This window comes from Pinus tabuliformis, chromosome 9, assembly GCF_031772625.1.
Source record: "Pinus tabuliformis cultivar Carrire ecotype Pingquan chromosome 9, CPIR1, whole genome shotgun sequence".
NCBI lineage: Eukaryota > Viridiplantae > Streptophyta > Pinopsida > Pinales > Pinaceae > Pinus > Pinus tabuliformis.
In genome coordinates this window covers 1836384253-1836398016 of record NC_142307.1, presented here as the reverse complement: position 1 = coordinate 1836398016, position 13764 = coordinate 1836384253, and the positions used below count along the sequence as shown (strand labels likewise).

The following is a 13764-nucleotide window of genomic DNA, read 5'->3' as shown; positions in this document are numbered from 1 at the left end:
GTGTCTGATTTAATAGCATGGGGAGGGGCTTTGTGATTTCAAGGGAAACAGATTTGATAACAGGGTTGTGGTGTGTAATGATAGGAGAATGACGAGTCATAGCTGGGAGGGAAGAGGATTGGTTTGATGAGGTTGATTTGAAGTATTTGATGGAGGATAGAAAGGAGGATTACTTCTCTTAACATGAAGTTTGGTGGAGTGTTTCTAATCAAATGATTTTCTCCCTACATCAAAAGAGAATTTTGATGTTCGAGGGAACCTGTTATGTGTTTCTGGACATTTAGACCTAAGATGTCTTGTCCCATGGCAACATAGACATCAAAACAGAATGGCCCAATAAATCAACGATTTGTTTGCGTGAATAAGGACCCCAATATAAATCAATTTCCACTGGAAGCCCCCTTGTCATTGATATTTTAACCAGGACCCAAGTCGCGTGTTTATCAATGCCTCCCAGGCAGCCCTCATATAGGTAATAGAATTTACCAATTATATTGGCTATATCTGTTATAGCTTTTCTAGTCCAAAGTTCGAGGGGGAGACTTGAGAGTTTTACCCAGAAGATATTCCGCCTTGGCAGGTCCATGGTTAGATCAAATCCAAAAGACCATCGTTGGAGAGATAAACAACCACAACCCTGTACCAGGCCGAGTAGCAATCAATTTAGCATTCATTAGAGTCAAAATAATGGAAAGCATACATCCATTTTTAAGGGCACTAACACCCGAACGATATTTAAGGAGAGGGAGCCACCAAGCTTCCATCCATTTTTTCATTTTTCTCCATTGTAGCAACCGAAGACCTAGTGACCCACTAGAGCTTGGGATTTTAATTTGATGGTTGCATCCCAATAACCATCAGAGGTAGATCCCAATAAGAGAGATTTCGTTGGCATAATGTGTTATAGAAAGGAAATTTGAACAAAATTCCATATTGTTAGAAGCGATATCCCCTATACCTACTGCACCAAAACAAGGTAACTACAAAAGGGGAGATATCAAAATAGATCTAAAGAGACTACTCCACAAAGGTTTCGAACATCCCAATTGGGTGGTTGGATTGGATTCTTAATTGCTACTCTCCACCTTAACCACAATGGCTTGTGAATTCACAAAACACCAAAATACCAATTAATACGTTCTTGTAGCCCTTTGAATTTGTGAGCCAAACCCAGGGACGTTGTGAAATAGAATTGATCCTGGGATCGATTCTTCGGGATGCATACAGTGCCTCTGGGAAAATGTTTGCTTCAGTTCTTAATATCCTTCCATAGGATTTTCGGCACACTAAGCGCAGAAATGACACCAATTTAGATTAATCCATAGCCAACAAAAACAACAATTCCAACCAATGCATTCTTTTGTGATTTCATCCTGATTGTTTAGATTTCCAGAATGCTTGCATCTTATGTGCTTTGTATGATTGTACAATTACCGCTATTAGAATTATGATTGTTGCAATGATGATTCCAATAGTCGACATATAATCTATGATATAGAGGTAGTCAGTCTCCATGAATTTGGAATCTCCAAGGTGCAGTTGTAAACTTCCAACAACATGCCTTAAGCTATGGACACCCCTTATGCTGCAGGACCACTTAGTTTTATACTTCAGTCCCCTTAATCCCTGCTTATGCCAAAGATGTTCATGTAATGGCTTGTGTCATTGGTTATATTGTTTAAGTTTAGTAATTAGTATGCTTATTTTCCACTCTCAATTTAATTTTGAAGCAACCCCTGACATTATTCCATGTTTATTTATTTTTTTATTTTTAGGCGTTGTTTACATAGGTCACAATTTTGTGGGGAAAGTTATTTTTCGTTGGAATTTCGCTATGTTTTTCAAAAAATCTGACTACAATCTTTTTTTTTAAGTGGAAATAGATTGAGCTACATAAAAAACCCCTGCTGCACCCAAAATCCTGAAGCATGACCACTGTAACCCATATTTCCCCAAATTTCTGCCTTTTTTTTTTTCAGAAAAGCAAAAATTGTTTAATCCATTAGTGTTTGATCCACTCAATACTAGCAATATTCTGACTGACAAAATAGTAATGGCAAGCTTACATGGAAGCAGTAATCCTTCCAGGCCTCGGATCAGATCGGCCCACTGGCCCATTAGGCTCGAAATCAACCTTAAATGATCTCCTAAAAACCAACCTTTTAGGTTCGAAGGGTTCTGGCTCCAACGTCAGGACTTCCTCCCCAAAGGCGAGAATTGGTAGAATGAAATCCAGGTCCAGGGAGAAGAATGTCCAGTGTATACCAATTGCTTTAAGTTTATCATAATATTTATCATAATTGCAACATATATTTCGCATATTTAATATGATTATGTCATTAATTCTGATGCATCCAAATTTTCACACCGAGAGCGCAAATCTTACTTTTAAAATGTAAATCTTACTGTAACGAACTTTCCATCTGTTAGCCATTATTTTTTAGGTTAAGTTCAAAGATAGAGAATCGAGCCATTTCAACTTTTCATTTGTTAGCCATTATTTTTTAGCTTGAGTTCAAAGATAGAGAATCGTGCTTGCGCCGCGAAGCAAATGTAAAAAATTGAAATGGTCTAAGAGGAATGTATTGAATTTCTTCAATTAGTTATGATAAAGTTACGAAAAAGGTTTTACTAGAAATTCTTCCACATAGAATATAAATGAGAGCCACAGTGTTAGAATAAACGAGCACCCAACAGCTTGTTAGAGATTGACCCAAATTGAAGCACAACAACCGCTAGAGGAGCAAATTCGAAAAATAAGGCACTCTGGATTTATTCTTAAATTCCATAGAAGTTTTGGTAAGGGTCAATGTTAAGTTGTTTTAATGTAATTTTTGGTAAGAATGGAATGTTAAGATGTTTAAGATTTTAAGATTAAAATGGATTTAAATTTTTTGAGAAATTTTAAATTAGAATATTTAAATAAATTTAATAATTAATAAGTATAATTTTCAAAATTTATATTTTATTTCAAAAAAATAGTCAAAATATTTATCTAAATTTATAAGTAAAAATAAATAAAAGTAAATAATTTAATATGAATGAATGAAAGACAGAAAAAATCTTCTTATTTTAATTTTTTTCTTGTGATTTCAACACATTTTGACATAATTCTATTTAAAAAAACACACAAACTTATGCAAATACTCATATTTAATAAAAAAATAAAAAAACTAAAAATTAGTTAAACTAGTACAATCACATTAAAAATATCAATGTGGTTGATATAGCCCAAGGCTTCATAAATATAACCAAAAAAACTATTGCAACACAAAGAATGCCTTACTACTGCACACATTTTAGTGATTAACAATGTAAAAAAAAGTTATGGGTTGTCATGTCTCTACTTACACATAAAAAAAACTACATTTCACTCTCCAGGCATTACATTGCATGGTAACCTTACGTCCTGGGTTTATCGTTTCTGGTTGAATATGATACAGGTAAGTAACTCAGGTGATCGGATAAACTTTTCCGATGAGATGACTGTTTGTGTGTATTAAACTCATAGTACCATCCGTCCTGGTCCTTTACTGTTCCACCAGTTGCCAGCTCCTCCTACGCATCACACCTGGCTTGTTATTTATTTCTTTTCTGCTCCATCATGTGTCATGGCATGGGCAGGCATACCATCGGCTACCGAGCTCCTCGGGCTTCACCCATCTCCTACGGTGAGGATCGCAAGTCATTGATCTAAGGGTTGAGATTTACTCTGGGGTTTTGGGTGTTCATTTACGCCAACTTGAGTCTCGATCTGCTCATTTGCCTCGGCGCCAGCTCCAGTTTTGTTCTACCTTTCTTCGCGCCAGGGTTCACCTGAAAGCTTCCTGTCTACGACCCTGGTTCGATGCACAGGAAATACCCATCCAGTGTTTCCGGGATTCAAGCATACAAGTAAGACTTTATTATTCTGTTTCAGTTTCATTCGACTCTCCTCCTCCTTGAGGATTTGTGTTGTTAAATTTATGACTGTAACAGCTCTTCTGTTTTGTCTGTTGATGGAAGGAGGAACGGGTGCGACTAGAAGTGCCTGCTGACACGAGGAATGGCGAGGCTCTTAGGATCTCCTCCTTTTGCGCTGGCCACCAGGTAAGCACCATACTCCTGATGCAGGGTTTTCCTTGTTGGAGGTCAGGAAATATCATCATTTGCTAGCTGCCCGCTCCAGGGTTCATATTTTCCTATTTCTTGCTTGTGTTTCAGATTTGATGGCAGCTGCCAGAGTACCCTGAACAGGGTACCTCTGGAGCCTTCTCAGAGGTTATTTGGGTTGTTGTCCCTGAACAATCCTGGCCAGGGGTTTGGCACACCTTCAGGCTTTTAATGCCTTCGGGCTAGCTCTGTTCATCTCTAAAGATTGTAAACAACTTGTTTCTCATTTGTAGAGTTTATTGAGGAAATATATGAGTACTCTGAGGGTTTTCCCGTTGTATTTGTTAATGTTATGGTATTAATTCCAGAACCTATATGAAGGACCTCGAGTCCATTTGTAAGTATTTGACTGCTATACATGTTGATTGAAGCTGAGCTCTTTACGGCTTCTGGTCAAGTTTCCTTCTGTAAGACTATATTTTTGGCAGGGAATATAATACCTCTGTGTTCTTACAATTGAATTCGTTTTACTGGTTCGATTCTATGGTACTGCTTTTGTAATATAGTCCTATGCGTATTGCTGAGAGCCTTGGCTCTATACACACAGAGTTTAGAAGTTATGACTGCCACACTTGATAATTACGAGGTCCATATTTCATAAGTTTCTCTGGTTTTGGTGCTTTTCTATTTGAGTATGCAATCTCTCACGATTGTTTTTTTGTGTAAGTCAGATAGATATATTATGAAACAAAAATATTGTACAAAAAATCTGCAGAGGCAGATCGAGACCTGATGAAGACAGATCAAAAGACACAAGACTCCAGCCCTAAGACAACCAGAAACTATGATATTTCAAAAGCTAACCGCACACCGCGCAGGGTGGCCTTATCCCTTTATCTTCTACGCATATCTATAACAAAGATAATTCTTGAACTGCATCACTGTAACTGGTACACTATCAGGATGAGACAAAATTACAGTTCAAGACATCAGACAGACACCAGACAAAAGCCATAAAGGCCTACAGAAACAGACAACAGACAAAGCCAGAGAGATGGCACAGACATGACAATAGACAAGGCCGAAGAGATGGCACCAACAAACCCGATTCACTGCGGGGGCATTCCATATCTACTTGCAATGTCCAAACCTTGTTCCAGGACATGCCTGTCCACTCTTTCCAGCAGGGATCGGTAGTTGTGAAGTTCCTTCGGCGGTGCTTGCTGCTTGCTATCAGAGCTCGGTGGATCCGGACATATGGTCTTCCAGAGAATTTGAATAAGCAGAGTTAATTTCTTATTGACCGTTTCCGCCACATCATGCACAGCTGAAATTTTATTGTCCAACGCTCCGCAAATCTCCAGCAGACTATTTAGTTGGGCTTCAGATATATGGTTTTCCCCTTGAGAATTCTGGTTCCCAGCTTCCATGGAGTCCAGAGCTTTCGCCAAAAGGGTCTTGATCCGCCAGCTTTCTACTTGTGTGCGCACGAATTGGGTGGCACGCCTGGATGCAGTGCCTGGGTCGATCAACCAATCTACCTCCCTTGCGATTTCCTCCTCATTGCGCGGCTGTTCCTCCTCCTTTACCGCAGCCTCCATCTCCGCAATTCTTCGTTTGTTTCTTGTAGTTGTTCGAGTTTCATATGCGCTCCTTGCAGCCCGGAGCTCCTGGTTTGCGCTGATGCTCCGACAATTCCCAGTATCCATATCGTTCCTGTTACCCGTCGCTTGAATCGCAACTCGGACTCGAGAACAATTGTAACCCACAGTAATGCCTTTAGAAGGAGTGAATGAAACGTTGCTCCAGCAGTTAGTTAAATAACTCTTCGCCATGAGGTTTCCCACGCTGTGCCTCGCCTCCCGAAACATCGTGGGAGTACTGCTATCATAGTTCCTGTGGGTGGTCGTAAAAGCTGCGTGATGTCGCCTGCTATACAAATAAATGTTGCTCATGCCTTGATGAATATACTCGTGCCAAATGTCGATCCTGCTGAGGGGGCAACTGTAGTAGTCCCTTCGAAATATCCACTTGAAGATGTGCTTTCTGTGCACCCTTTGTTGCCATAAATGCATACGTCTGGCTTGTCCTTTCGATTTGTGCCAACCTTCGCCACTCATATCGTCTCCCGAGTATTTCATCATGAGGGGCCGATATAGTCTGCCGCTTTCCGGTTAAGCCCGGTTTAAATTGCCCACGTCCTCTCTTGCCAGCTGTAGGCATCTCTCCTTAAGGTGAGGACAGTCCACTTGCTGCCAACATGTGTCCCATCCCCTGTCTTGGTTGTCAATACTATAGTTTGCCAAGTAATCAGCTAGCCCATTTGCCTTACGCCTGACCGATTGAAAGACTAAACCTTTCATTTCGCCGATTAATTTTGCAATGTTCTCCGTCACCTTGGCGAGCCTCCAGTGTCTCGTGGCTTTGCATGCCTGAGTGCCTCCCTGAATTCTCTTTGCGACCGAGATAACCAGGGATGAGTCGCCTTCTACCACTGCATTGCCTGTCGGTAGATTCCTTAGAATTTTCAATCCTTGTTCTAACGCCGCGAACTCCATCTCATTGTTCGTGCCTTCCCCCAACTCTCTGCAGTAAATATGCACAATTTCTCCATTCTGGTCTCTGATAACACCTCCAATGCCAGCTTTCCCGGGGTTGCCTCTAGAGGCACCATCAAAATTCAGCTTCAAACCTCCCGCTGGCGGACAAGTCCATCTATCGGCCTCCGAGTTTGGTTGTTGCTGGTGTCTCGGCGTTGCGAAGCTGTGGTTGATTTCCAGTTGAAAGCACTTCAAGATTTGTAAGTCTCGATCCGAAGGCTTTTCGTTGGGATCTGTCTTGCACTTTGTCTGAATCAATTCTTTAATATTTGTAAGAATGGTTGCTTTTGAATGCTCAATGCTCCTGTTTTCATCCTGAAATACCCTCCTATTGCGCTCTTTCCATATTGTCCACAGTACAAAGCCTGGCATGGCTTTCCATATGTTATTGACTCTCTGGTTTTTGGAAAAATTGTTTTGCCAGTTTAAAATCGTGTTTTGGATGGACTCTCGGTCTCGGTCTGATTTCTGCATGATTCCCTCCATCCAGTTCCATAGATGGTTTTCCCAGTCACACGAATTAAATAGGTGGTTTATGGTTTCTTCTTCACCTGAACACATCGGGCATCTGGAAGGCCCTGCGAACCCTTTCCTTCGTAGCTTGTCCCATGTCAGGGTTTTGTTCCGCATTAGTAGCCATAAAAAGGTCTTAATTTTTGGCCAAAATAAGCTGTCCCACACTTTGTTGCACCAGGGCGTTGCTTCCTCCTGTTCTGCCTTTACTAACAGTTCCCTCGCTTCTTTCAAAGAGAAATTCCCATTACCTATCATACCCCATCTGAGCTGATCCTCTTCCTCTGTTTTCCTTATCCTTCTCTTTCGAATCTGAATGTTGAGTTGTTTTATGCTTTCATCTCCCTCAATGTTGTTATCAGTGGTGAGGTGTGTCCATTCCCTCTAGTTTGCATCTCTGCTGCTCAAGTCCCAGTAATGGCAAACTTTGCTTCTGCCTTCAAGCTGGCTGAACTGTTTGAGATGTGCTAACTCTGGGGTGTCTAATTTGGGGAATTGGTGCCATGCATCTTCCCAAAACAGGGCTAGCCTGCCATTGCGTATTTCCCAAAAGCTATTTTCCTGCACTAGGCTGCAGTTTTGTCTTGCAAGATTCCATATGGGCGAGCCCTCTGGAACCTCCTGCAATCTTATGAGATCCTGATGATTGTAGTTAGGGAAGTACTTGTGTTTCCAATGTCTGGCCCATGGCAGATTGGGCTCTTTAATCCATCTCCACCATAGCTTTGCTCCACAGGCTTTATTGATCACCGCCGGATCCAAAAGATTTAGTCCCCCCAAATATTTTGGCTTGCATAATTTGCTCTAGGCTACTAATGCCCATTTTCTCTTGTCCCCATTCCCACTCCATAAGAAGGATCTCTGTATCGCTCTGATTTGTTGAAGAATCCCTTTGGGGTCCGGTAGCATGGATAATAAGTACTGCGGTATAGACTGTAACACAACCTTTGTAAGGATTAATCTTCCTGCAAAGTTAAGCGCCTTGTGTGTCCAGTGTTTGCATCTGTTTTCCATATTGGCTATGATCTTTTCCCAGTGCACTTTCTGCCATGGCCTCAGAGTAAGGGGAGCTCCTAAATATCTCGAAGGTAAACTGCCTATTCGGAAGCCTAGAAGATGAGAGAGGTGAGCTTGAATAGCACGATGAGTGTTGAAAAAGAAGATCGTAGATTTGGAGAAGTTGATTTCCATCCCTGAGGCTCTGCTAAAGAGATCTAAGATTTCCTTGAATGCCAAGGCCTCTTTCACTGTGGGGCTGCCATGTAACATAGTGTCGTCCACGAACTGTTGATGAGTAGTAGCAGGGATAGTTGGGATTGGTTGAAGACCTTTAATTTCCCCTTCAGCTTTCTTCTTGGCTATAGTTCTGCTGAGACCCTCCATGAGGATAACGAATAGGAAAGGGGATAAAGGATCGCCCTGTCTTATTCCTCGCGAAGGTGAGAATGGTTCAGATGGGGCCCCATTGACTAAGATCGAGAATCTCGCGGATTTGATGAGGGCCAAAACCCAGTTAACCCAATGCCTGTTGAAACCGAAAGCATTCAAAATTGCTTCGAGGTATTTCCAGCTCACTTTGTCATAAGCTTTTGATAAATCCAGTTGCATTAGCATCCCTGCTTTTTTCCCCGAATGTAGAGTGTGGATCATCTCTTGAGCAAGGATAATGTTGTCTAATATCTGCCTTCCCTCTACATAACCCGATTGCTCTTCCGAGATGATCCCCGGGAGAATGGGCTTCAGCCTATTGGCAATAACTTTTGAAATTATTTTATATATAACATTACAGAGAGCAATAGGTCTGAACTTTTCAGGTGTATTAGCTTCCTCTACCTTTGGAATTAGTGCTATGAAGGTCGAATTAATGGATTTGAGAATGGTTCCAGAACGCCTGGAGTCCTCTACGACCTCCCAGATATCCTGCTTCACAATGTTCCAGCAGGCCTTGTAAAAATTGATTGTGAACCCGTCCGGCCCAGGGGCTTTATCGTTTGGCATGCTTCTTACAGCTTCCTCTACCTCTTCCAAAGTGATTTCCCTATTAAGGGCCCAGTTTTGCTCAGAGGTTACAACTTTAGGAATGGCTTTTAGAAGTTCCCTAATGGCTTCTCCTCTGTTTGACTGCGGTTCCTGTGCTATGGATCTGAAGTGAGCTGTGAGCAACTCTGATATGTCATGGTGGTTCTTAACTGACTCCCCGTTTTCATTTCTCATCTCAAGAATTTTGTTTGAACTTCTGTAATCTAGAGCAGATCTGTGAAAAAATTTAGTATTCTTCTCCCCCTCTTTTAGCCACTGAATCCTTGATTTTTGCCTCCATAAGATTTCCTCATGCCGACATCGACTGTGCCACTGTTGAGTTAGAGTCTTTTCCTGTTCGATGGATTCCTCACTGCTCTGTCCTGCTGCCCATTCTCTGTGAATTTGTTCCAGCTGATTTTCTATAGAGGTTTTTTCCTTGAAAATGTCCCCAAAAACTGTTCTATTCCACTCTTTTATCTTATCCTTAGTAAGTCTTAATTTCTTCTGCAAATTGAACATTTTAGAGCCTTCGCCCTCCCAAGGTTCTGACCACCATTTTTCAACCATCTGAAGGAAGCTAGGATGATCCAACCAAAATTTTTCAAATCTAAAGGGTTTATTCCTTGGTGTGCCATGAACATCTGCTATAAGCGATATTGGCCAGTGGTCCGACCCTCCACTGGGAAGGATATCTGACTCTACAAGGATACCATCCATTATGATGCTCTCGGAAACCAAAAACCTGTCCAAGCGAGAGGCTATCATTCTATTCCCCCCTCTTCTATTGTTCCAAGTGAAATTGCCACTCTTGGTGTGAATGTCAACTAATTTAGCATTCTCAATGAAACTAATGAAATACTCTGCATCCCTATTGAGTTTCCTAAGACCCCCTTTCTTCTCTAGAAGGGTTGTTATCATATTGAAGTCACCCCCCAAAATACATTTGGACATTGGGTGCCTGCTAATAAGCCTATTTAAAGAATTCAGGAAATTGATTTTGTCCTCTATCTTCTGAGGTCCATATACATTTACACATAAAAAAGATTCAGAATTACCTGTGGGTTGAGCTTCCACAGCAATGAAGTGCTTGTTCGCTTCTGCAGATAATATTTGAAGTGCTCTTGTGTCCCATAGGGTTGCCAGTCCTCCTTCTCTGCCCTGACTTTCGACTTCTAGATAATTCATGTGCCTTCCTATCTTCTTGGTTAACCTTGTCATGTTGGATCCATTGCATTTTGTTTCTTGTAAGAGCATGATTTCCAGTCTATATTTCTGGAATTTGCGTTTCAGCATTCTGTGCTTTGCTTGGCTGTTTAACCCTCTTCCATTCCAAGAAATGATCTTCATGATAAACTTAAGGGGTTATTGAAAGGACGGGAAGGCGCTAAGAGCCTTCATTTTTCCTAAGTTGATCATTATCATGCCGAGCTCCTGCAGAACTTCATTGCTTGTCTTTCTGCCCCTTTTCTTCTTTTGCCGAGAGCTTGATGAGTTCCATAGAAGACTCTTCGGGTGGAGACTATTACCTCTTGCTATGCCTAGCTTTCTATGTTGTCTTTCTAGAGCTGCCTTCTGCCTTGCTGTAAACAGATCATTGATTTTTTTTATTTCTTCTTCTGGTACCGTTTCTATACCTTGACTTTTCCAATTCTCCACTATGGCTGGTAGATTCATCCCTTCCCGGGCTAAAACCTCCTCCAACTCTATGTCCTCACTTCCTCCATCACTTGTCATCATGTCTGTGTCCTCCTTCGGGTCTTCTGGTAGCTCCCCCATTTGGACTTCGTTGTTGTTGTTGTTCTCTTCCTCTTCTCTCCTGGTTCGTTCCTCCTTGTCTCTTGGCTCCTTAACAACTGCTTTGGTTTTCTGTGATTCCTCTGAGTCTGTCTCCAGATCCAAGATCTCAAAAGTGTTGTTGTTGTTGTTTCTTTCTATTCCTGTTCTATGAGCCCTTCTTCTGTTGGCTCTCTGCCTTGACTTCGGGGTTATGAAGTTATCTTTGCCTTTGTCTGCTTGTTCTGTTTTAATGTCCTCCTCCTTCTTGTTCATAGGGCATTCCCTTATTAGATGTCCGTGTTCATGACATTTCCGGCATCGAAATGGGATCTGCTCATAGTCTATTGCCTGAAAGTAATCCTCATCTCTGTATTCGAGCCATAATCCCTCGTACAATGCCCCTGATACATCCATTTCCATGCATATTCTTGCGTAGGAAGTGTATTTCTTCTGCAATGTTGCCTCTGAGGCTTTAACAAAAGTCCCCAACTGGTCCCCAATCTGCTTTAGAGCATTCAAACCCCAATATTCTATCGGGAGTGAAAACAAGCGGATCCACACTGGAACCTAAGTGAAGGATTCCTTCTCCGGAACAAAGTTCAGTTTCCATGGTCGTATGTATAAACCAGCTGAGGCCATGAAATAAGGGCCTCTGTCGAAGATCCTGTCCTTGTCTTCCAGGTTAGTGAACACAACTGTAAAGAAACCTTTGGCTCCCAAATGCAGTTTGACATCTCCTCTGGGCTTCCAATGCTGTCTAATCCACTGACACAAGGCTCTTTCAGTTGGCCACATTCCCATGAACTTGCAAATGACTGCATGTTCTGTCATGTGCTCTCTATAGGCTTGTATTTCTGGATCCGTTATTACAACTCTAAGACTGTCAGCTTTCCTTGGTTTACAGATACCGTTTGCTGTTGAGTCTTTGTTGGGGTTCGAGCTTGTGTCCCCTTCCTCCTCTTTGTTCACCCGCCTGCTGTCCGTGGGCTCCCCGTTTGCTCCTTGTCGTTTTACCTTGTTTCCTGTCAGATTTTGTCCTGAAGCGTTTCTGGCTTCATTGTCTTCCCGACCCTCATCTTCTTGGCCTTTGTTTATTGTATTACTGTTTGGTTCATTATCTTCCACCTGTGTTTTCTCCTTGTTTTTCCCGCCGCTCTGCTTGAGCCTGTCATTCCCGGGGATTCTGACTCCCTCCTTTGCTTGTTGTTTTTGTTTCTGCATGATTATTTGTTTATAGGTGGGGGTCCCAATGGACCCCTCTGCACCCATCTGGACAGTCAGCCTTTGTCCCCTTCTTAACAGTGTTGTTATCCGTGATCTGTTCACTTCCAGATCTAAAACTGTAGCAGTTACTCAGAAACCCTTGTTTCCGCCATCGCTGCTCCTTCCGTTGCTTGCGAATTATCTATTTATCTATTCAATCGCTCACGATTGTTATAATGTGGCTGCCTTTTGTTTTTTTTGCTTATGGATATGAACTGTTCCTACCATCTCTAGTTATGAAATTTATATGTTTCACATGATGTGTCCACTACCAGAGCTTATCATGGTTTCTTTTATATGCGAATTATGTCTCTGTGATTAGGAATGAGTACTTATTCGTAACAACATATTTTCTTGAATTCGTGGTGAGTTTATTACAGTTTTCCCTTTTTCATTATAAGGGTTTCTAACAATTAATCGATTCCAGTGCTGGCCCAAATCGCATAGCTTCTTGCGAGTTCTGTCTTTTTTTGACTTCTACAGTTCTCTGTTTCGTACTAAATGAAATTTGAAAGGTTTTAAGGCTATCCGCACCTATCAGGCTCCGCGATAGCTGTCTGTTTCACTGTTCTGCATTTTCTGGGGTACTCACGATGGAGTTCCCTTATTCAGATAATTCCGCTGTCTCTTTTGTTTTCATGATTGCTGGCATACCATTACCATGGCTACCGCGTTCCTAAATGAAACTTCCCGGTTACAGTTAACTGTCTGTTCTACAGGTTCTTCTACTAGTACCTTTGTTTGCAATTAAGAATGTATTGTTTTCTTTTTTGGTTTTTCTAAAAGAAAAGAAATAAACTGCACAGCAGTATTTTTGTACATAATCAAAAATTACAGGGAAAAGAGGGAACGTTAAATTTCCTTAACAGTCATCTGCTGTTCACAACTGTAATCTCTCCATCTTTCTATAAATAATATGAGATACATAAGAATTCATGAGGAAGATTTTTCCCAGAGGTTTCCTCTACTTACCTAGACTTTCCAGGTTGTAAGAGCTCCTCGAAAATTCACCTGGGTTCTCTGCTTCTCTTTTACCACCCGACCATGAGATTCGTCTTTCGAGACCAGAATCTCCCCCTAGCTCTCTTGCAGGACTACAGTCCTCAGCAAGATGCACGCACCTCGTGCTTGGCTATCTGGTCATCACCAGACTTAGCCAGTCGTTATTTTTCCTTTTTTCCTCTGCCTGTCCCTACAGCGCAGATTTTCCTCTACCTTCCTCCTTTTCTCTGGAAGCTCTTCCAGTTAGGGAAGGTAGTTAGGGTTGCAACCACAACAACCATCTTTTCCCAACTTCCTCCTCAAGAAGTTGCCAACACATCAAGAAAACATTTCTTACTTTTTTTTTTAAATAATAAAAAGATTATTAAATTTCAAACGACTAATATTGTCATATTCAGTTTGTCTCTTATCACAGTAAAATTAAATATTTACATTTTCTCGGGGCATCACATGGGTCAATTTCAAGTTAGAAAAAAAAAGAATTATAAATAAATGT

The 13764-nt window shown here is 41.4% G+C and overlaps 1 protein-coding gene across 1 annotated transcript; it reads right to left on the bottom strand.

The window, feature by feature from the left end:
* Nucleotides 1-6266: 6266 nt before the first annotated feature.
* LOC149156139 (uncharacterized) lies at nucleotides 6267-7064 on the bottom strand. The gene has a single exon (XM_089444656.1). The coding sequence runs from the start codon at nucleotides 7062-7064 to the stop codon at nucleotides 6267-6269; it is 798 nt and encodes a 265-aa protein (XP_089300782.1).
* Nucleotides 7065-13764: the final 6700 nt, after the last annotated feature.

What these genes read in the sequence shown, in the direction of transcription:
- LOC149156139 (XM_089444656.1), bottom strand. Translation starts at nt 7,064, where the DNA reads ATGCCAGGCTTTGTACTGTGGACAATATGGAAAGAGCGCAATAGGAGG.